The sequence below is a fragment of the Schistocerca gregaria genome, chromosome X (genome assembly GCF_023897955.1).
Source record: "Schistocerca gregaria isolate iqSchGreg1 chromosome X, iqSchGreg1.2, whole genome shotgun sequence".
Classification (NCBI taxonomy): domain Eukaryota; kingdom Metazoa; phylum Arthropoda; class Insecta; order Orthoptera; family Acrididae; genus Schistocerca; species Schistocerca gregaria.
The window spans coordinates 47,880,872-47,905,206 of NC_064931.1; the positions used below are offsets into that span (position 1 = coordinate 47,880,872).

Consider the following 24,335-nt stretch of genomic DNA (forward strand, 5'->3'; position numbering starts at 1 on the left):
AATTAGGAGAAGGGGAAAGTGGCAACATCTCCTGTTTGAGCGAAACATTGCAATAAAAATTTTAGGAGTATCAAATCAAATGTAGGCAATATATTAATTTGGTGCCAAAAACTCAAAGATTTCTTATTCTTGAGAAATGTAAAGTTGTGCAGGTCATAGACTGCCAAACAGCATATTAACTGCCTACATGATTAGTGAGATATAATGGAAGTCTGGCAACTCTCACAAATACGTATGTAGATATGAAATTTAACAATCACATAGCTTTAGTTGTATTTAAAGTGAATTGTATTCTTTGATACACTAATAATATACTGTAACATTAGTTTGCTTATGAAGCTGGGAACATCATGCATATGCTGGGAACATCATGCACATACTGTGAAGTGCAAAGTGAACCATTTCAGCCTTGTTTGTATCATGGGAATTCTCATTCTCCATACCTGGAAGTCTCCCGTTTATAGTTTTTCATTGTAAAATTTCTGTTTTCAAGATTGCCAGGAGGTTTTAAAGGCATATTAACATGTGTCCAGCTGTCAGTTTTATCTTGGTCTATCACAATAATTGTGCAGGACATCTCAAGTGAGCCATTCTAAATTATAGGTCTTTGATGCAGTTTACCTTACTTGTCTAACAGTGTCTGGTGCATGTACCTCATGTTGCTTATAATTCTTTTTCCCTTTGTTATATTTACTATCTTTGTCACTTAGAAAAGTATGGCAGAAAATGTTTTATGTAACACTAAAGTAAGTTACAAGCAAATATCATTAGTGATTTTAAAAGATGAGTGTCTCCTGATCAGTAGCAACCGTTAGTAAAAAAGGAGACTATTTGCTATAAGAACAGTATCTACATCACAGTATCTTATTTTTGCGTGCAATATTCAGCCTTCACAGTGTCAGTCAAATAGAATCTAAGTGAAAATCGTATCTGAAGGTCTAATTGAGGCTTAAAATATACCTAAAACTGCCAGTTGTTAGAACTTACTACATTCAACATTAAAACAATGAACAGGCGAAGAAAAATGTCATAATGATGTAAGCATAATTCTGGGATTTTTCTGTTATTCCCAATCTTGCAGGGCACATATAGAACTGAACAGAAAACTTATTTGTATGTTTCATTTATGTGACTAATTTCACCATTTTGAGATTGTTTTTGTTTAACTTTTTGGTGCCGCAAATAGATTCCCTGCACAAAATCTAGTAAAATCACATATATTTAGAGTTACCCGTGTACTCTAAATGCCTCAATAACAATGTGGTATGGCATGTATAAGTAACTGACTATAAAATCAGTTCCCACATAACCTCTAGAACCACATAAATAGCAGCAACTAAGATGAATGATATGACCCTAGATTTGCTACCAGTTTTTAACATCTAGCATTACGATTTTTTTTCCCCCCCGCAATGAAGCAAAGTTTCTCGATATGTTTCAAATGAAACAGGGTATTTTAATAAATTCTTCTTTCTGTATCATAGAGATCCACATCATTTTCATCATGACTGTGCACTTCAAAGCAAAGCTATTCTAGCAATGGCTGTCATGTACTGCAGAAGGGAACACACATTTTATGAAACAATATTCAATATATCCTCACCTGAAACCATACCACTTTTCCATCAGCTTTTGCACACATTTACCCCAACTAACTGACAGAATATGAAAAGAGGTTCTTCAGAGATGAGAATGTTATTCTTGGAAAGGTAGAGCAAGACTCCCACTGTGTGTATATTTTTTAATTTGAAATTATTGTCGATGAGGAAACGTTAAATATTCAAAGTTCCTATTTATATTCATAAAATATGTAGTTCTCATGCAATAAACCATTTACAATATTCCTAGTAGTTACGTGAACCTGGTAGCAGACATGGTGAATTCAATACAAATCGCATCACTTTCATTTACAAAAAGCCAATAATGGTCCAACATTACAGAGTTTGTAGATTAACACACAAAAATGAATTTCATTCTCATATAATCCAGTTTTCTACTTCATGTTTGAACCTCCATAATTAAACAGTTAACAACATTTACCACAATATTTACACCAAACCACATACCCCTTTGACATACTTTAGCACTGAAACTTCATGGCACTGTTTGCTCATCTAATTCTGGAAACTTTACTATCATACTACAATACAGTAATAAAGCTGACATTTATTTAATTTTTTTCCAGTTGTGGCACATCAATGACATAATATTGTCTTTGCCTGTGCTTCACAGAGACCTCACTTGATTTGATGTCAGAGCAACTGCAGAGGGAGCCAGGGAGGGAGAATAAAATACATCAACAATTGCTTCATACCAATGAAAATCTGTCTCCAATGGACTGAAAAACACATAATAAATATTCGAGTTTTCAGTGAGCTTTCACAGTATGTAAGCATGTAATAATAGTAGTAGTAGTAGTAGTAGTAGTAGTAGTAGTAGTAGTTTTAGTTGGAGACAGGGTTCACCAGATTAAGTGGTTCAAAAAGGAACCCAGTTACACCAGTATAAGACTACTGAATATCAGTACATTCTACTGTTTATGACACATACTTCTGTTTCTGACACAAAATTTAATATTTTCCTAACACACATTTGTCAGAGCAAGCAGAAATTGTAGGTGCTGACTCATCATTTGGTTCAAACCCCCTTTTTTTATTGTTTTGTTTAATGGTGTGACTGGTTCCATTAGCAAAGCCCACTTTTCCTCTAAAATTTAGACAAAATGCAACCTATGTTTTTTCTGTTTTGTTTGAAGGTGCAAAAACAAATAAGGCCATACGCACCCATGCAACTCAATTCATTACACTGAAGCTTTCCAGGTAATATTTTATTTGCACAACTGAAAGTCTTACAAAGCCCATACACCTGGGCTGGACAGAAATTCTGCCCATGTGCAGAGCTGCTGCACATGCGTAACTTCCTAGTCAGAGTGTCCACATTTACCAAACGTGTAAACAGGGAAACTGAACTGTCACCGCTCGTTTAGTGTACTTTCGTAAGCACTGATGTTGCCCATTCACTTTACCCACTAGCTGGGATACACTATACCTGGGGAAACCTACTGCTCAATACAATTATGGGAAGGTATCGTGTCATTCTATCACTCTGTTAAAATGGCACAGAGCTAAAACAAAACATACAAACAAATGGTGTATAAATATGCTGGATTGGTTTTATGCCCATGTTAGTTATCTAAATACCCTTAATGGCAAGTGTATCAAACATGTCTCTCAATAATTAAAGGATAATTTTTGAGCATGTAAGTGTATCTTGAACAACTGGTTTAATACCAAATTTATCAGATAACAATGTTTGTCTATGTAACATGGAGCAGGACGAGGCATGGTTAGTAAATAACAATTTTAAATAAAAAAAAGAATAAAATCCGATATTTGTCATCATTGGTGATGAGACCACACAAAAGTGTGGCATACTGATAAATGCAAGCACTTGTGAATATTTTCATCGTTAATACTCTATCAAAACCTAGATTTATTCATTTTCATTATGGAGAAAAATGTTTCACACACATGGACATTACTCTCACAGCTTCATGTTGCAGTCGTGGAAATTCTTGCTGCGGAAAGTTTTCGTAGAAATCTTTGTCCTTCGTACTGCAAAGAACTTGTCCTCCAGCCATGTATTGCACTGCAAGTCAGTGAGACCCACTTGAAGATGATTCGGGGCATCTTCAACTGATGCTAAAAATGGCCGAGCAAAGCAATGAATGATAGGAGACACACTGGTAACATCTACAAATTGTGCTCGAAATTGCTGCTAAGTTTTTACATTTACTGACATGTATCCTTGAAATCTAACACTTTCATAGACCAAACCAAGAGTAAGGAAATTTGCAGCGTGTTCAGACAATACTTGGCTCTGCCGTAGAGCAAGCTTCCTTTCAAAACATTTACTATTTCCAACTTGTCAAAAAATAAATCATTTTCACGTTGCAAACTGATGTGCAGGCTATTCATCTTAGATGTAATAGCCAGGGGGAAACGCGAAGTCTGATAGCCAGCCAGGGTCTTCTAATTCATCTTTTCAGCATTTTACCTCGATTGAGCCTGTGTACTTCGATATAGTAAGGTATGTCGCTTTGCTCCTCTCCTAATTCCTCCAAGAACTGCTGAAACTGGCGATGCACAAGCCCATATGTTTTCAGTATGCCCAACAATTTGCAGGATGTTTTCTAACATTGCTAATCTCGCACAAAGTGTCTCAATGTAGAATGCAGTGAATTCCATACAATGTCTCTTCTATGCATTCTAGCTTTTTGCACATCAGTGCCATGAGTCCTCTTTGGTGGCCTCACATTAACCATGTGCCATTCTATGTCACTGAGAATAACCAAATCCGACCCATATCAACACCATCACCAGCTTGCTAGACAGCTTGGAGGAAGTCTACGTCTGTCATGATCCTTTCAAAGGCACGAAGTCCAAAACGTTCTCTGTTACATGCAGATTGTTACTGACATCTCATATCTATAACACTAACTGAGCTGTATCTGTATAATCTGTTGCTTCATCCCCCACAACAGAGAAAGCAGCAAAGTCTTTAGCCTTATTGACTGCCTGTGTACATTGCTGACCATAACCCTTATACATAGTGTCATTTCTTTGGAAAGGCCAATTTCTTGAAACCTGCCAACATTTATGGGACACAGAAATTCTGCAGCATCGGTAAGACAATCTTTTACAGACTCCCCTTTGGAAAAATTTTCCCAGATCTTGCTATTCTTGATGCAGTTTTGAACCTTGCTCGCAGTGCAGATGCACCGCAATTGTTGTTCTGGAAAATTGAAAACATGTTGTAATACAAGAAACTAAGAGTTATAGAGGTATCAGTTGTTATGACACATTAAAAACCTGTTTATGTGCCTCATCCATTTTCTTAAGTGCACTTAATTTGGCTTGCTGTTCTTCACAGTTTAGTATACTAAACTCGTCTTTATGGAGTGAGTTGTTTTGTTTTTCAGTCGTGAACTTGGGCTGCTCACCTGTTATTCAGCAGCAGAACAAATACTGCGAGTTTTCACCTACTGCTGTACAGAAGACTTGCAGTTCCCAGTCATGTTTCAATGACTGAGAACACAGATTCCCATTCTTTGCTTTTCTTGCAATACTCGTCATTTCTCAGCACATCTTGCGTAAGGCTACAGTTGCCAGAGGGAAGCAAGACTGGATGTGCTTTGATCCTCCTGGTACCACATAAACAAGGAAAGGAAACAGTCACTGCTCATTTGGTATACGTGTCTAGTCACAGATGTCACTGTTCTGCTTTGTCCACTGGCTGAGGTGTGAGCACCTCTGTCACACTTCTGCACTTTCACATAGTGTGCAGCATTTGGCTGGCCTGCCATACACAATGCTGTTAGATCATTAATGTGTGATGAAGCTTTGAAAGGTAAATAAAAAATGAACAGTTAACTGTCCCAAAACCTGTAAATGACAGTGATTATATCTGTTGAGATGCTACAGACCAATTGTGTACACATTTCATGACTTATTAAGTTAGTAAGAGGAGGTTTTAGAGTTTAACATCTTTGTGGCGCTGTAATATCAAGATCTGGAGCACGAGGCCAATTACAACAGATTGTGAAGGGACTGAGATGTGGTTGCCTTAAAAGAACAATGCAGACAAGGATGTGCACATCACTTCTAAAGAGTGAGTTTCAACTCCTAACTAACCCACTACTTGCTAAATATTATTCTTAGGCTGGGTATGAACAGTGTGGGCGATGCCCTAGGTAGAAAGTGACTAAGTGTAGGAAGGCTGGTGATAAGACGATTGGAGGAAGCACAAAGACAGATGGCAATAAAAAAGGGTTCTGTGAATTTGGGAATAATTCATACATGCACCTTGACTAACCAATCATGAAGAATGTCTCCAGTTTTCATCAGTACCACCTAAGAAAGCACCATGGATGATTAAAATACTACACATTTATTTAGGAGGAGCAACATAAAATTATGTCCAGCTGTCCTGATACAGATTGACCTTTCCTTCCAACAATCATTTCACCTGAACGAGAGGATGATTTGTTCAACAGTGTCACAACCAATTCCCTATACCTCCTATGAATGAAACTTGAAAAACAATCAAATACATATTTAACCATCACTTAACCTTGACCTTACATTGCAACCTCCCCTTCCCCCCCATAGGCCCCAACAGAACAACTAAACCATCTAACAAAACTTTTAGTTCCTTTCATCCTTAAGTGACAAATTCATGAGGTCCTTCCCACAAGCGTCACCGAGTATTACACTGTCCAAACAACTCTCACAACATCCTAGATAGTAACTTTATCACTAACTCCAAATCCTACACAGCATGAATTTTACCCATGAGAATGAGTCTGATTCAAGAACTGTTTTACAAGATCCATCTTCCTCCTCACACAGTAGTCCTGATTCAATCATGTCACATCACAACATAGGAGCCAATAGTATATGAATTTAAACAGTTCATAAACTTTACTGCAGCCACTTCAGTATTGCTGATATTAAAGAATTATACACTTGTGAATAGGACTCCACTACCACTCTGCAGTCAGTTTGCTAGCTCTGCCACCCAGTGACTGTATACGTACATGCTGCAGAGCCCACCTACAAACCTTATCCCCACAGCTCTGTATTGGAATACTTTCTTTGAACACTATCTCCTTCAAACTGCACTCATGAGAATCAGTGCCGTCCCCAGTTCCACAACCCTTTTTGACCTCTCAATGGTTTCTGCCTTAGACCCTCTATTTAACACTTTCCTTAACTGTAATTTCTCACTTTATTCTCATTCTTCGATTTTCTTTACCCCATTAATTTTATTTTCCTGATTTTTTAACCTGCCACTACTTATCCCATGCTCCTACTGCTTTGTATTTGACCTTACATTTACCAACATTTTCAGTTTTATTGGGTCTTTCCACATAATCACATTATTATATTCCATGGAGAACTATTCACTATCATAATCAATAAACTTAGATATGAGAACTTGTCTACACTCAATAACAGCAGCAAATACTTTACAACTAACCTACAGATAAATGAAAATTTAAAAATCTATTAACTGTAAAAAAGTTTCTGGGGTTTGAACAGCTATGTACACAAGAAAGCCACACAGAATACGAAAAAATAAAGTTTGGCTCAAATGCCTCTGAGCACTATGGGACTTAACATCTGAGGTCATCAGTCCCCTAGAACTTAGAACTACTTAAACCTAACTAACCTAAGGAGACCACACACATCCATGCCCGAGGTAGGATTCGAACCTGCGACCGTAGCGGTCGCGCGGTTCCAGACAATAGCGCCTAGAACCGCTCAGCCACCCCAGATGGCGATAAAAGTTTCCTTGACAGTAACTGCTAATGGAAAATATAGTTTAGTTTCAGACAACCAATCCTGAAGCATTGTAAAATATCTGGTACAGCTTTCTTTGGCCACAAATACCAAACTGTACAGCAATTTGGAGCAGTGTAGAAAATATGCACACACTTAGATTGTATACAAACATTCTTTCCCCATGAATATTTCTCCAAATATCTGAATCATGTAACTGCTTGTCATCTATGGACTGTGACTAACATTTATAACATACGAAATTTTAACTAGCTATAATATTTTGCAATCTATACAAATTGTATATGTGCACAATGTCCAAAGCTAAAAACCTTTTTAAAAAATCAGTATAATGAGAGAAAAATATAGGCTTATCCCAACTGATATTGCAAACCATTACTACTTTCTTCTAGTCTGTAATGCAGCAAATTCTACCTTACAGTCACTAATCTTGTACACAAGGGTTATTAAACATTTACATTTGATTATACGTGGTATATTACACTACTATGCAATTAAATACGGTTGTCAAGGTTTTGACATTGTTCACCTAACTTAAGTTCTGAACAGGTGTCTATGCAACTCTCCACTGAAAGCAAAGTCAAATGTCTCACCCGGGAACTAATATCAATGACCAAGCAACCATAGAAGACCCTTTCTTGTGTAATGGCAGAATTGTACGGCCATAGCAGACAGTGGGAGAGCCGCCGCGCTGTGCACTTATCAAGCGGAATGCTGACTGGAAATGCAATCCGAGTCTCGCACCATGGCGTGTACACAGCCACCAGCTACGAAGAGCAGTCCGAGACCGGCCAGTTGTGAACATGTATCATTCTCGACACAGTGAAGACGGGTTACCAGATGTGCATAATGCAGTGTCACAACGTCTTTATTAATAAATGGTAAAACTAAGTTTTCCGTGTTCCACATTCCACACTACCCGGAACTACTGCCCACGCATCCCATCCTAACAGCAAATGTATGCAAACATTTTACTCGCCCGTCCAAAAGACCCCATTAGAAAAGTGGTGGCAGGTGTGGGATTATTTTCGGAAAACCTACAGTCCTGAAAAGTGCAGCGGTGTGTAAACTTAACATCGGAGCATCTTTACGACAACACAGCAAGCAACAGCAGCAGCCGCCAAGGACATTGTCCGACAACACGGGGACATCCAATGCTGGAATTCAGGTTAGTCTACTCAGATTGGTGTAAAACGAAAGGCCTGATGGATTTTAAATTTTTCTGTATTGAGTGACTGGTATAGACTGCATTCAAAATGGTAGACGCAAAATGCGAGTAGCACGGTCGATCTCCAAACCGTTATAGAAGAACTATGAAGAGAGATTCAACAATTAAAAGCAGATAAAAGCGAGCATAGAATCCCGGTTGATTTGTCACATGATGGCACTTCTGTTCCAATAAAGAATTTTTCACTGTTGCCATCTGTACCGGTGTTCAGTGGAAAACCTGAGGAAGATATGAAAGTATTTCTTCGGAAACTCTAAGGCACAGCTCAGTTGGGTTCGAGGACTGATTAAGATAAGCTAGCAGTTGCTAAAGTGAAAATCCAAGGAGCCACACAAGATTTCATTAGCGTGGAGTCGATTTCCGTGAAAACAGAAGTTTACAATGATTTTAAAACAGTAGTGGTTCAGAGGTTCAAACGCAAAAGTGCAATCAGATTCTACCGTGAGCAACTTCATAGTTTGCACATGCAGGGTGACGAATCTATCACGCAATTCGCTGATAGAATCCAAAACATAAATGCTCAGACTTACGAGCTTGTAGAGGACGAAAATGAGAACTGGTTCCAGCTTTTTGAAGCCAATCAGAGAGCACTTGACACATTCATCCATGAGCTGTATGGGGAAGAAGTAAACAAAGCAGTCAGACTCGCATGCTGTAAAACATTTCAAGAAGCAGTAGAGGCAGCTGATTGTTTTGTCCAAGCATTGAGACACCCAAATGACATGCGAAAAGAAGAACGTCGCATGTTCAACTCAAATGTGGAATGTTACCGATGCAATAGGCCCTGTCATGAGGGCAGGGGACTGTAAGGAGAACAAGACCTGCCACAACTGTGGGATACAGGGTCACTTAGCGAGGAACTGCTGCAACAAAAAGAAACCAAATGTGAGCAGCAGACAACTCGGCAGATCTTTAAACAAGTGCGGGGACGTACGTGCCACCACAGCATCCGCCCCTTGCCCGAGGCAGTGATTCCTGTTAGTGTAGCTGAAAATCAATTCGATAATGACTTCGTGATAGGTGCTGTTTATCGTGGAAAAAATATTAAATTATTGGTCGACACGGGAGCACAGACCTCACTGATGTGGTGTTCTATAGACTAAAGGGACAAGCTGAGACCGCCAATGTTAAATGTGCGGGGGCTCAACGGTGGGAAACTATGTAACTATGGAGAAGTTGATGTAGAATTGTGCCTAAGCCAGGAAAATAAACAGCAACGGTGGAATTCGTTTCTACGCACTACGATGGTGCACTTGGATTTGATTTCTTATCTGCTAACGGGGCAGAGATATTTGTCACAGCAGGAAGGGTCAGACTAGGTCGTAACAATTACAACCTGGAAAATCATTCTTCATGTCACACTCAAAGGAGCCAAAATTCTGACGTCGATGGACCGATCACCCTGACCGACACATCAATTGGAACTCTCCGAGTCGAAGTACAAATTACTCAGCCACAGCAAGTTCCTCAGGGAACAGGAAAGACAATCCATGTTGAAGTAAAGTCGCCACCGATCATAAAAGGAGAGCTGCTGTTGACCGAACGGTCGGAAAATTGTGAATTGTTGGACACAATGCGTTGTTATGTTGACCAAAGAATAGGCATAGCTACAATGGTGAGGCCAAACGTAGCAAGAGTCCCAATATCAATAACTAATATGAGCAATACAGATGTTTTGCCATGAGGAATGAAGGTTGCTGAAGTGTCTAGCGTAAGTAAAGATGATGTAATACCGATTCCAAATGAAGTAGAAAATGTAGCAGTCATGAAAACAGATTCTTGTAGTGATACTGAAACATTGAAACAAGGAGCTGAAAATGAAATCTAATTAAAGAACAAAATTTGGAAGAAGACTGAACATTTGTCAGCTGATGATCAGAAGATTTTAGCACCTGTTCTGTTAGAGTATTCAGATCTTTTCAGAGAATGCTCAAATTTACCTGTTACTCACTTAGTTCAGCATCACTGGAAATGCAGCACCAATCACGCAGAAGCCTTACCGAATTCCATTAAGTCAAAGAGAATTGGTAGAAGATGTGGTCAAGGAACAACTAGAGGCAGGAATTATTAAACCAAGAGATCTTGCTGATCCACCATGGTCATCACCAGTGGTCCCAGTAAAGAAGAAATCTGTTTCGGGTGAACCACAGTTCCGATTTTGCGTTAATTACCAAGCTTTAAATGCCGTCACCACATCAGACGTTTACCCGTTACCAAACTTGGTAGAAACCCTGGACTATTTGGGCAGATGTCGCATATTCTCAGTCAGTGATCTAATTAGTGGATATCACCAATTAACAGTGCATCCAGATGATCAAGCAAAAACTTCATTTGTAACTGCAACAGGAGTTTACAAGTACCTCCATATGCCCTTTGGACTACGTAACGCCCCAGCTACCTTCCAACACCTAATGGATTCTGTTTTACGCAGGCTCACCCCAACACAAGCTCTTGTATACCTTGACGATGTGATAACTCTTGGTGAAAACATGAGGCAACACACTAAGAGACTTCAAGCAGTATTTGAGCTTATCAGAAGTGCAAACTTGTCTTTATCAATAGATAAATTAGTCAAAGCTGTCAAAACTGTTCCTGAACCACAGTCAAAGAACTACAATCATTTTTGGGTTTATTGAATTTCTATTGTTGCTTCATAGCCCATTATGTAGACATCACAAGGCCAATGACACAGTTACTTAAAAAAGGAGCCACATTCAATTGGTCAACAGAATGCAAAAATGCAAAGGAAAAACTGAAAACTGCTCTAACCACAGCTCCAGTTTTGGCCTATCCGTATTTCAGTAGGCCCTTCATCCTCTCCACAGATGCTTCAAATTTTGCAGTTGGTGCTATTTTGTCCCAAAAATTTGATGGTTAAGAATGTCCAGTATCATTTAATTTCCGGCAATTAAATAAGACTGAATGTAACTACACTACGACAGAAAAGGAACTTTGTGCTCTGGTCCTTGGTATCAAACAAAACAGATGTTTCTTAACAGGAAGAGAATTCACTGTAATCACAGACCATGCCGCACTTAAATGGCTGTTGAGCTTAAAGGATCCCAGTTCTAGACTAACAAGATGGGCATTAGAACTGAGTGCTTACCAATTCACAGCTATCCATTGTCCTGGGAAACAAGATGTGAATGCTGATGCGATGAGTCGTTCAAATGGCTCTGAGCACTATGGGACTCAACTGCTGTGGTCATTAGTCCCCTAGAACTTAGAACTACTTAAACCTAACTAACCTAAGGACATCACACACATCCATGCCCGAGGCAGGATTCGAACCTGCGACCGTAGCAGTCCCATGGTTCCGGACTGCGCGCCTAGAACCGCGAGACCACCGCGGCCGGCTCTGCGATGAGTCGTAAGGTCCATGTTTGTGTCACCATAAGCCCGAGGAGGAATTAAAAGCAGCCCAAGAAGAAGATTCACAATGTAAAATATGGAAGAATGATCAATGGTTCGTTGAAATAGAGGGATTGCTGTACGAAGTTACTAACAAAGGGAATCGCCTAGTTATTCCAGCAAGCATGAGAGAGCAAATCCTAACTGAACAACATGATCCTTACTATCACGACACTGTGGTAAAAAGGCAACGAATATCAAAGTAGCTGAAAAGTACTGGTGGCCAAGTCGTAAGGCTGACATATTTGAGTTTGTCTCACAATATGATTTCTGCAAAAGACAGAATAATTGAGGAAGAATTAAGGCACCATTACAAGAACTGCCAGAGACTAGTGAACCTTTTGAAAGAATTGGTTTAGACGTCATCGGTCCCCTGCCAAAGACTAAGGATGGAAACAAGTACATATTGACGATATTAGATCATTTCTCCAGATATCTTATGATGGTACCAGTACCTAAGCAAAGTGCTGAAACCATAGCTAAAGTTTTTGTGAAGGAATGGATTCTAAAGTTTGGATCTCCATTAAGCATTATCAGTGACGAGGGGACGAATTTTATGAGTGATTTACTTAAACAAACACGTAAGCTGATGCAAATAACACAGTTGAGAACCACACCAGCACACCCTGAAGGCAATGGTCACATCGAGAGAGTACACAGAACCATCATTAGAATGCTTAGCCACTATATAAGCAGCAAACACGATAATTGGGAAGTCTGTCTTCCATGTGTTGTAAATGCCTACAACACTAAAATGCACTTATCAATGGGCCTCAGTCCCTACGAAATTGTATACGGATGGGAGATGCGTTCACCCTTGGACTTTGCACGATCAACAGCTGGAATAAGCAATGAACACGTAAGGGAGTTAGCTTGCAAACAGAGACGTATGGAGGAGAGTGAAAGAGCGGAATCATTAGTCCTTCCTTCAGCAAGCCAAGCAACGCGATTGTCAAGCAGTTGTGCCGCAGTATCGAGTGGGAGACTTTGTCTACCTGAGCAATGTAGTGCTAAAGAAGTCACAGGTCTAAAAGTTTAAGAAGTTTTGGAAGGGACCATACCCGATATTGGAGGTAGTGTCACCTATTACCCTAAAGCTTCAAGTGCCTTTTCGTTTGGCTCTCGTCCATGTCAACCACGTAAAGCCCTACCTGGGTAGATTCCCTGTAGCAACGCAGGACGACGACGAGGACCAACCGAGGGGCAGACCAGCTGCTCCAAAAATGCAGGAGCCGAGCACAGCGGGTTCACAGTCCGGACTTCGAGCCCGAGGCGTCGCCAACCCAGTGATCCAGCCCAAGGCACACTTACACCCTCCGTAAGTGTGTGTAGTGCGAGTGAATGCAAGGTGTGTTGCGCTTAGCCGAGTGCATATGTGAATGTACTGTGCAACATAAAATCGCAGCTATTGTGTAAGGTGCTCAAGTGTATATAACATCTGTTCCACAGGTAGCCGAAGAGACATATTTCTTCATATTCATTGTTTAATTCTAGCGTGTAGAAAACCATGTAAACTGTAATTCCATTCTTTGTTATGTTAGTGTGTTCCATTAATGCTGTAGACGTAGTATCACAGAATGCAGGTGTGTTTGAACCACAATCAGATATGGCAGTCTCAACGCACAGTGCTACAATTGTGCTTAAATATAACTTGTCTGAGATTCACCAACAATTTGATTCTGTTAAAAAACAAATTGATTTGATCTGTTCTATTAAGAATAATGACACAGTCTTGGAAACTGGAACCTCTTGTTATAACACCTGGATTACTGTAAAAATGCAAGTAGAATCCACTTTCGCTAGCTATGAGCAAGAGATTAAATGTTTCTTAAAACTCTAAAGCTTGATTAGGCACAAACGTGCCTGGTTTGATTTTGAGGGTAAAGTTCTTCGTACTGTATTTGGTACCTTAACTAGCCAAGATCTATTGGACATAAAGGATAAAATACTAGCTCTAGAGCAGCAGTCCACCACGAATTCAATTAACCTTTATAATGAAATAATTGTGTCAAGAAATATGCAAAAGACTGTTACTAACCACAAATCGTTTATTGAACAAGTTGTGAAAGAGTTCATTACAGATTTTAACACAATTCGTGGTGAAATGAATGCAACCATCCGTGAATTATATGCAGTTCTTCAAGCTGTGAGTGCACATTTAGATTTCAACACCCTACTGTTAAGAATTACTGGCAGTTTATCAAACGCTAAATTTGATGCTCTCAATTTAAGAATAGCCTTAGAAAGTAGTTCAAATGATTGCTTGAATAGCATTTTATTGCATCCAGACCAATTTTTACAAATGTTGCTGTTGATCAAAGGTAAGCTAGATGCAAAAAATTGTTCAAATGACTGAGCACTATGGGACTTAACATCGCAGGTCATCAGTACCATAGAACTTAGAACTACTTAAACCTACCTAACCTAAGAACATCACACACATCCATGCCCGAGGCAGGATTCGAACCTGCAACCGTAGCGGTCTTGCAGTTCCAGACTGAAGCGCCTAGAACCACTCGGCCACTAGTGGCTGGCGGCTAGATGCATCATCTACCATGATTTTCCCGGTCAATTATTACAATTTATATGCTTATTACAGATTAACTACCACATATTCTTTAATGATTGAAGATCAATTAACTGTAATTGTTTCTATACTGATTGCCAGATCCAAGCATAATTTTGAAATGTATGAAATTCATACTTACCCTGTGAAATGGAACGAAGTAGGTATTCACACAATGTATCAGCTGAAGGATTATTTATTGATCAGTAAAGATAGAAGATTTTTGTATCCCTGAATGAACATGATGTTCGTAAGTGTAAACGTAATCATAAGCTAATTTGCCCAGAGACGGCAGTATTCTTAGATACTAGAGTGTACAGTTGTGAGAAAGATTTGTTTATGAACAATCCGCCTCATGGTGATTGCCCTAGGATTTTAATGCATCTTCATCAACCATTAATTAAAAGATATTATGAAGGTATAATATATTCATTTAACTCTACTCTCGAAATCACATTTACATGTAAAATGTACGACACACCTGAACTACCTTTCACATCCAAATTAACTGGTAGTGGATCAATTCTGAATGTTACGCACTGTGATTTATCATGTGATCTGTTTGAAATGCGATCTGTATTACCAACCACCTTTCATGCAGATGCAAAATTCCCATTAACAAGGATGTTACCTGTTAATTACAATGAATCATACTTACTGACCAATGCAAATAATTCTATGCCGAGCTTACACAAGGATGACAATTTAATTGCATATATCCATGAAAATATAATAAATACTAATAATAAGTTAAATTTCTTAGAAGTAGCAACTAAAATTAAGTCTATTGAATCTTCCAATAATGCTACTCCATATTTAATTGTCATTGTTGTGTTCTTTGTGCTTTTATTGATGTCTCTTGTATGGACAGCCTCTTTAATGTGTGAAATTGTCGTCCTGAAAAACTGCTCGTCAGTGCTCATCGTCACTGTGTCTGCAAACAAAATAAATGTTCAAGTGTCCCCCAACGCTTCCATTGGCGAGACAAATGCATGACACACAGGAGGTCATCTCGAGCAACCTTCGATAGCTCATTTTGATGAGGGAGGGTGATTGTAACGACAGAAAATGCTGACGGGAAATGCAATCAGAGTCACGCGCCGTGGCCTGTACACAGCCACCGGCTACGAAGAGCAGTCTGAGACCGGCCAGTTGCGAACATGTATCGCTCCCGACACAGTGAAGACGGGTTACCAGATGCGCGTAATGCATTGTTGCACCGTCTTTATTAATAAATGGTAAAACCAAGTTTAACGTGTCCCACATTCTGCACTACCAGGAGCTACTGCCCACGCATCCCATTCTAACAGCAAATGGACAACAACAACATTTTACTCGGCCGTCCAAAAGACCCTGCTAGACTTGTCATAAACCCCACAAGTAATTCCATATGAAGAATACTGCATTTGAAAAATCAAATTTGAGGATAATTATTCCTGTTCTTGTATCCCACAACCATGAAGAAAGTTGCTCCGTTAGAATTAACTTGTTACACCAAAATGTTTAATGTCAACGACAGAGTGATCGTTTTAGAGGTGATTTCAGAGCATCTTCTACTTATGAGGACTATGAAATAGATATGCATTTTGAAAATGTGGAATAATACAGAGCGAGCGAGAGAGAGAGAGAGAGAGAGAGAGAGAGAGAGAGAGAGAGAGAGAGAGAGAGAGAGAGAGAGAGAGAGAGAGAGAGAGAGAGGTGGGGGGTAGGTACGTTTTGTCATCATTAGCCTGTAGAGGTCTGGATACATAATTAATGGCCGCACTGTCTGTGTTTATACAAGGTGGAAGGAAGGAAGATTAGGGTTTAACATCCTGTCGACACTGAGCTCATTAGATATAGACAATATGCTCAGAATGTTTCCTGGATGGAGAAAGAAATTGGGCTTGCCCTTTTGATGGAACCACATCCTTGCATTTACCTGGAGCAATTTAGGGAAATCATGGGAACCTAACTCATGCTGGCAGACAAGAATTTGAACTGTGGCCCTTCTGAATTAAACACATTGTAATGTGAAGATACAGAGACAGTGTAAACACAGACACTGTAATCATCAATGATTTATAAGGATTAATTTTCTGCTGAAACAAATGGCAAATTATGATTTTGGCTTCCTTATTCTGCAGTCTTCTTCAGTCATGTCCTCAATAAGCAAGTTAATATGTGTGTGAAGATGCAATGAAAAAACATCACGCATTGCTGTTTAGTGAGAACTACATATTTCCAACTAATCATTGTTCATCTGTGAATGTATGAAATGTTTTACACTTACTGTAATTTGGCACTCTACTGTTTTATTGATTGTATGTTAGAACTGTCCACTGGCCATTGCACAAAACTGGATCCCTGTCTTTCATCAGAAGTGCACACCCAATTACACCATCTCTCAGGCTGACTCAAAGCAGATAATATAACTGTTAGAGCACTGTCTGAAAAGGGCATAGATCCAAGTTCAAATCTAAGCCCAGCACAAAGTTTTTGTTTGTCACACACAATCATCACATTACAGATTTTAATTTGAATGAAAGAATCGATTTCCTTTACTCCTCCCCCCCCCCCCCCCCCCCCCCCCCGCCCCCCTGGGAAGCATCTCAACCATATTTACCAAGCCAACTATGTACACCTTTTTCCTACATTTTTGTTAACTATCTGATCCTTAATCATATTTTCCCTTTGTGGGCTATGTAACATCTATGCTGAACACACTAGGCCCATGTTCACTTCCAAATGTATAATTATGGAAATATGATTTGGCCTTGAGCAAACAGAAACTTTTTTTTTAAAAACAAGTCTTGTAAGTCCAGAGTTGTTTAAAATTACTGTTGTTGCAGTTGCATGCAGCTCATTGAATCCAGTCAGAAGGTGACTATCACCAAGTTCTACTGACTCACTGCCACTGACAGTAATACATACTCAGCACAAGCAGTCTCTATAAACTTATATGCCATCAACTCTCTAGAATGCATGTAGAAGTGTTTCACGAGCAGTTTTGTGAAGGCTATCATCTACAAAAATTGAGTTTTTTAACCACTCGACTGAATACTTTTAGAATTTAAATCTTTCCACTTCCCACAACTCTATGGTGCTGGGAGAGCATGCTTCCTGTGCTTCCCAAATAAACTTTTCAAAAAGGGCAAGGGAGAAGTGCATGGATTATAAGTACCACAGAGCCATGCTAACTTACTTATGTCACAAAGAAGACTTCCACCATATGCTCCTAATTCTCCTTAAAAGTTCATCCCAATTCATTCTGATACATCATCCTTCTATTAAGACCCATGATATTTCCATTATCAGAACAGCATCACTTAACAACCACTGAAGCAAAGTGCTCTCAAATATTTTGAGAGAAGACAAAAGGCAAGCTAGGAAAACAGAAGTAGTAGACAAAATTATAAAGCAGGTTTGTTTTCTATTTAGTTCAATTCTAAAAATAAAGGAAAAAAAGGGAACTTTAAATTATGGCAGCAAGCAAAGTAAGACAGCTTTAAAATGCAAAGTTGTTCGTCTGTACACACCAAACATTCAATCTATAGGACATAGCTACAAGCTTTAACTGCAGCCTATAGTCACTATCCTCACAATTGGCAACATTATAACTTTTAGGAACAGTAAGTACTCAAACGAACAGCTATGGTTTCATTCCCAGTTAACATATACATCATATAAGAGCAGGTTACCTACTACATAAAGTTGAATACACACAATTTTAGGAGTAATACTTACATTCTTTCAATAAGTCCATTCTCATCTAGGGCGTTAGGAAGATCACGTTTGTTTCCTAAAACCAAAACTGGTATACCAGCAAGTTGTGGCTTATCCAGTAAACTATGAAGCTCATTTCGAGATGCATCAATTTTTTCTTGATCTGCTGCATCTACCATATATCTGTAATGTTGAAATAATTTAATATATTAGATTCCAAAGTGTAAGGAGTGAGGCAAGATCACCCAAGACAGCAGCCTACAGCACTAAATATACAATAGCAAGTAGAAGAAGAGTAGTTGGTAGCACATGCTAGAACGAAAAGTAGCCTCACAGAAACTGAAATTTGAAAAACCGTTATAGCCTCCAATGTATATAATAGGGTACAATATACTGCAAGGCAATGAGCAACTGAAGTGTTTTTAATGACACCAGGAAAATCAAACACTGACAGACAAACTGCTTGTGATAATCTTCGGACTGATTTGGAAAATTATAGATGGAAAACGTAAGTCTGATACAAAAATCAATTTTACTGCCAGGACCATCACCACGCAATTTTACATATATACATATCTCTTAACACTGTGAGAGTAAGATTAACTGCTGCCATTTAACTGATGTTCTGTAGATAATAAAGCATTAGAAACTTTAGTTATTTTATTTTATTATTTTATTTACACGTCAAGCTCCGTAGGACCAAATTGAGGAGCAAATCTCCAAGGTGATAGAACATGTCAGAACATGAAATCACAAAATAAAAGGAATAACAGATAAAAATAAATGTTCATGAACCTGAAAAAAGTCAGTTCATAAATTTAAGTAAACGCTATCAGCAATACAATAAGAATCAGCTTAATTTTCCAAGGAACTCCTCAACAGAACAGAAGGAGTGACCCATGAGGAAACTCTTCAGTTTAGATTTGGAAGCTCATGGATTACTGCTAAGACCTTGGAATTTGAGTGGCAGCTTATTGAAAAAGTTCGAATAGTAGAAATGGCAGTATTAAGTCTTTGAACAAGATCCTGATCGTGGGCTTTCCACGACAGCTTACTATCTATATGGACACCTAGAAATTTGAACTGTTCAGTTTCACTAATCATATGCCCGTTCTGTGAAATTAAATGTAAAATTAAAATGTCAGGTTTTGTTGAATTGTGTGTTAGAAACTGTAAAAACTGAGTCTTACTGTGATTTAACATTAGTTTATTTTCTAAAAGCCATGAACTGAGATCATGTGCTGCACTATTTGAAACCAAGTCAATGTTTCACATAACATCCTTTACTACCAAGCTAGTTTCATCAGCAAACAGAAATATTTTAGAGTTACCCGTAATACTAGAGAGCATATCATTTATATAAATAAAGAACAGGAGCGGTTCCAACACTGATCCTGGGGGTAACCCCGACTTGACAGTATCCCACTCAGATCCCACATCACAATCGTTATAAACATTGTGGATAATGACCTGTTGCTAAATTACGAGGTGAACCAGTTGTGAGCTACTCCCCGTATTCCGTAATTGTCCAACTTCTGGAGCAATATTTTGTGCTCAACACAATCAAATGCATTAGTTAAATCAAAAAATAAGCCAAGTGTTTGAAACTTTTTGTTTAGGCCATCCAGTACCTCACAGAGAATATAGCATTTTCAGTTGTTAGACAACATCTAAAGCCGAACTGTACATTTGATAGCAAATCTTACGATATAAAATGATCAATTATCCTGACATACACAGCCTTTTCAATAACTTTTGCAAACACTGATGGCATAGAAATAGGTCTAAAATTATCTACATTATCCCTTTTCTCCATTTTTATAAAGTGGCTTTACTACTGAGTACTTTAATCACTCAGATCCCTAAAGGAAAAAAAAATTCAAATTTGGCTAAATACAGTGCTAGCATGTGCAGCATGCTAGGCACCCTATTATAACCATGAGAGTCCTTACTCTTCAGTGATTCAATTATTGACTCAATCTCCCTCTTGTCTGTATCACAAAGGGGTATTTCAGACATCAATCTCGGAAAGGCATTTGCCAAGAAAGTTATATGATTCTGTGTAGAAACTAAATTTTTATTTAATTCACCAGCAATGCCCAGAAAATTAGTGTTAAATACTGTTCATATATCTGATTTACCAACAACAGAAATATTTTTACTATGAACTGACTTTATATCGTCGACCTACTGCTGCTGACCAGACACTTCTTTCACAACTGACCATATGGTTTTAATTTTATCCTGTGAATTAGCTATTCTATTTGCATGGAACTTACTTATTGCCTTTCTTAGAACATTTTTAAGCACCTCACAATACTGTTTGTAATGGGCTACTGTAGCTTGATTGTTACTGCTTCTAACATTTTGATACAATTCTTGCTTTTTTGTGCTTGATATCCTTATCCCACTACTCAGCCACCCGGGCTGTCCATTAGTGCTAGAACCCCGTTTAGACTCTTCTTTCCTACATTGTTTGTAATTAAATATGACATCGGTTTGAGTACAAAAGCCTTTTAGTGTTAAAATTTGTGCATCATGGTCTGAAAGGCCACTGACACTTACTAACAGAATGCCCATCTAGTAATAAAGAATGAATAAAAATATTGTCTATGACTGTGCTACTGTTCCCCTGCACCCTAGTTGGAAAAAAACAGTTTGCATCAGATCATATGAATTTAGGAGATCTACCAACATCGTTTTTCTTGCACAATCATATACAAAATTAATATTAAAGTCACCACATGTAACTAATTTTTGTTGCTTCCTACAAAGTGAACAAGGAACCCTCTCTAGCTACAGCAAAAATGCTCTGAAGTCGGAGTTAGGGGATCTATAAACAACAACAATTAGAAGTTTAGTTTTACTAAATTCAACTAACTCTGCACAACTTTCAAATATCTGTTCAGTGCAGTGTCGTGATATGTCTCTGTACTCAAAAGAAATACTGTTTTTTTACGTACAGAATGACTCCCCCACCCCGCAAGGAACTCCTTGAGAAACAGCCAGCTAATCTGTAGCCTGGTAAATGAAGCCTATGAATTATCAAATTATTTAAGTGATGCTCTGATATACCAATAATTTCAGAGTCAACATCTATTAGCAGTTCACTAACTTATACTTTGATGAAATATCTTAATTCCTTCTCTACTTGGAAACTTTACATCCTCTGAAAGTGAGCCCTTAGTTAGAGGGACTTCCGTTAAGCATGTACACCTATCAGCTAACTTCAATCTAAAAAAGGTGTAGCTCTGACACCAACTACCACAGGAATTTTTCCATGAGTGATGACACCACCACCACCACCACCACCACCACCACCACCACCACCTATAAGCTTAGCGAGCCTCCCCTTCCCATACCTATTGAGGTGCAGGCCATGCCTAGTTAAACCCCATCTACCGATAGACCCAACTGGCACCACTGAGATGTGAACCATGCCCTCTGCTATCAGTGCCCTCCCCAGCCCCACATTAACACGCCTAACAGCCGCATTAAAGTGAGGCCGATCATGACGCTGAAACAGTTGCACAAAATCACATCAGTGCCATCAGTTTGAGTAGCTATCTTAACCAAGTCACCACCAACATATTCCCCATACCTATCGAGACTATTTCCTGCTCCACCCACTATCACTACCTGATCCTCCTCCATAAAATTCTTACATAACTTCCCCATGCTTCCAGTCACCTGAGCCAACCCTGCAATAGGCTTCACAATGTTGGTGACCTGGCACTCACTCCCCAACACTTTCTGCAACTGCTGGTCCACACCTCTAGCATGCGAACTACCTAGCAGCAGAACCTTCTTTCTGCTAGACTTTGCAATTAACTTAGGCCTCCCAATAGCTGAGAACTGTTGCAAGTTCCCTCCATGTACAGTGTACTATGTATCATAAATAGTAATGAAAGTTTTAGCATATTACTTTCAATTTATAATTCTCAAGGCACCTACAGCGAGGCCATTCAGCTGAAAGAAGTAAAATGACAGCAATAAATAGCCTCCGCCTAGGGAAGTATTCCTCTGCACACTGTTAGCTATCTTATGATATGTGGCAAAAAGTATTTAGGGTACCATTATCATTTGCCTCACTTTTCCGTTCCATTTGCTGATGGTGCATGGTAAGTGTTCAAATTCATCCAACTTTATCATTATGGTTATTTCACCATATTTAACTGGGAGACCTAAATGTTGCTAGGCTTGTTAATAGGGACACACATGGAATTTTAACTGTAAACCCCATGGATGCACACCTTTCTAGCAGTGTCATTGGAGCTGGATAAGCATGTTACCTCCTTAATGCTCTAGCACTTCCTAAACATACTCGTGGTGAAATATGGTGCTATTCTCCAACTCATCTGCTCAGTCTGTGTGGTAACAAATCCACGTCACTGAATAATATTTCAGTCAGTTGTAGGAGGATTTTGTGAACTACTTATTTTGTACGTGAATTACAAGTCCTTAAGATTCTTCCCATGAATCTTAACCCACCACTTGGGTATTTTTTCCCCCTCTTTACTACTACTACTACTACTACTACTACTACTACTACTACTACTACTACTACTTAGTGGTTCCACTTTAGATCACCCCAATTATGTACTTTTAGATCCAACTGCATATCATTTAGTAAACACAAAGGAAATTTTCGAGTAAATTATGAAAGAAACAAATGGAAAAGTGGGAGATAAAAAATAAAATAAAAATGGTTAACTGGAATAATAACATGTATGTCCCCCTACTGGTTTGATTCCATCCTACTGACCCTAGTCAATGACTATTTGTCCAGTAACTGAATGTGAATCTAAATGAATTAAGTAATTACATTAAATTCCTCATAGCTTGGCAAAGATATCTGAAGGTACAGTACTGCCAATAACTGTGTCATTAATTCCTAATAATTAGGAAGGATATGACACTGCAGTTTTAGGCACAGGGTTACTGCTTTTCAAATATCAAAAATTTCAACAGAATAAACAATCATATTGGTCTAAACAGCTACATTTACTGACTGTTTATCTCTAAGCACTGGGTTCTGTATTTTTGATGCACTCATCACAGCAATTTTGCGACTTCCTTGACTGACACTTAGGCCCTAATATGTTGCAAGTCTTAGTATTATGGTTGTTGATTTCATGTCTCTTAGTGAATATTTCTCGATTCATTTTCACATGAACTGGACCGCAGCTCACATACTACCTGAAATCTGTCGTTCCTATTATTTTAAGGAAGTGTGTTGCAAAAATCAACTCTTCTGTTTTCACTCTTAATCTTATTGTACCGTTCTTGCACTAAACAGTCTATCAGCCTATTTGGGAGACAAAAAAAAAAAAAAAATCAACTGTGTTATTAGTGGTACAGGTTTGTCACTGAAGTTGGTAATAACTCCGTTTCTGAGAGATACTGGTATTTTTCTGAGAATTTCTCAGTCTCTACAGTATACATGAATCGATTTCTGTGTCAAATATACAACAAAATTTATTTATAAACAGCATTGGGATAGAAATGATACCGAGGCTTTTGAAATAGTCACTAAGAAATATATCACACCACCTTCCCCTGTAAAAATTCTGATCCTATCATAAACCATGATTCACCATACTTTAATAAATTCGGTGTTCATTCAGTATACTGAACAGAGATTTTCTGCATGTGTATTGTCACAATTAATGCATTATCAATTTAATGCTGTGATTAATTTATACAACACACACTTAACGTTATCCACAGAAACTGCAGTCTACCGTGTGGATGAGGCTTCTTACTAAGTTTCATCTACAACTGCGTCCCTCTGTTTTCTCCAATCTTTGTTGCTGAACACTGTGTGCTACATCTGTATCAGGTATATAACCAAAAACACTTGAGCAACAGTTTTAGTATTAGCCAATATGAGTTCACTCTAAAGGAATGAAGCAAGAATACGGGTTAGCATCCTATTAACAATGAAGTCGTTTGGTACCAAGTTCAAACATAACATGGAAAAGAATGGGAAGGAAGTTGGCTACATCCACTTGAAAGACTCAGTCTAGCATTCACATCAAACAATTTGGTGAAACTGCAG

The 24,335-nt window shown here is 38.6% G+C and overlaps 1 protein-coding gene across 1 annotated transcript in view; it reads right to left on the minus strand.

Moving 5' to 3' along the window:
- The window catches only part of LOC126299486 (ADP-ribosylation factor-like protein 8B-A), a 51,507-nt gene that overhangs the window by 25,337 nt on the left and 1,835 nt on the right, over positions 1-24,335 (minus strand). The window contains exon 3 of the mRNA XM_049991425.1: positions 18,296-18,457. Coding sequence (XP_049847382.1) covers positions 18,296-18,457 — 162 coding nt within the window. The remainder of the gene's footprint in view (positions 1-18,295; positions 18,458-24,335) is intronic.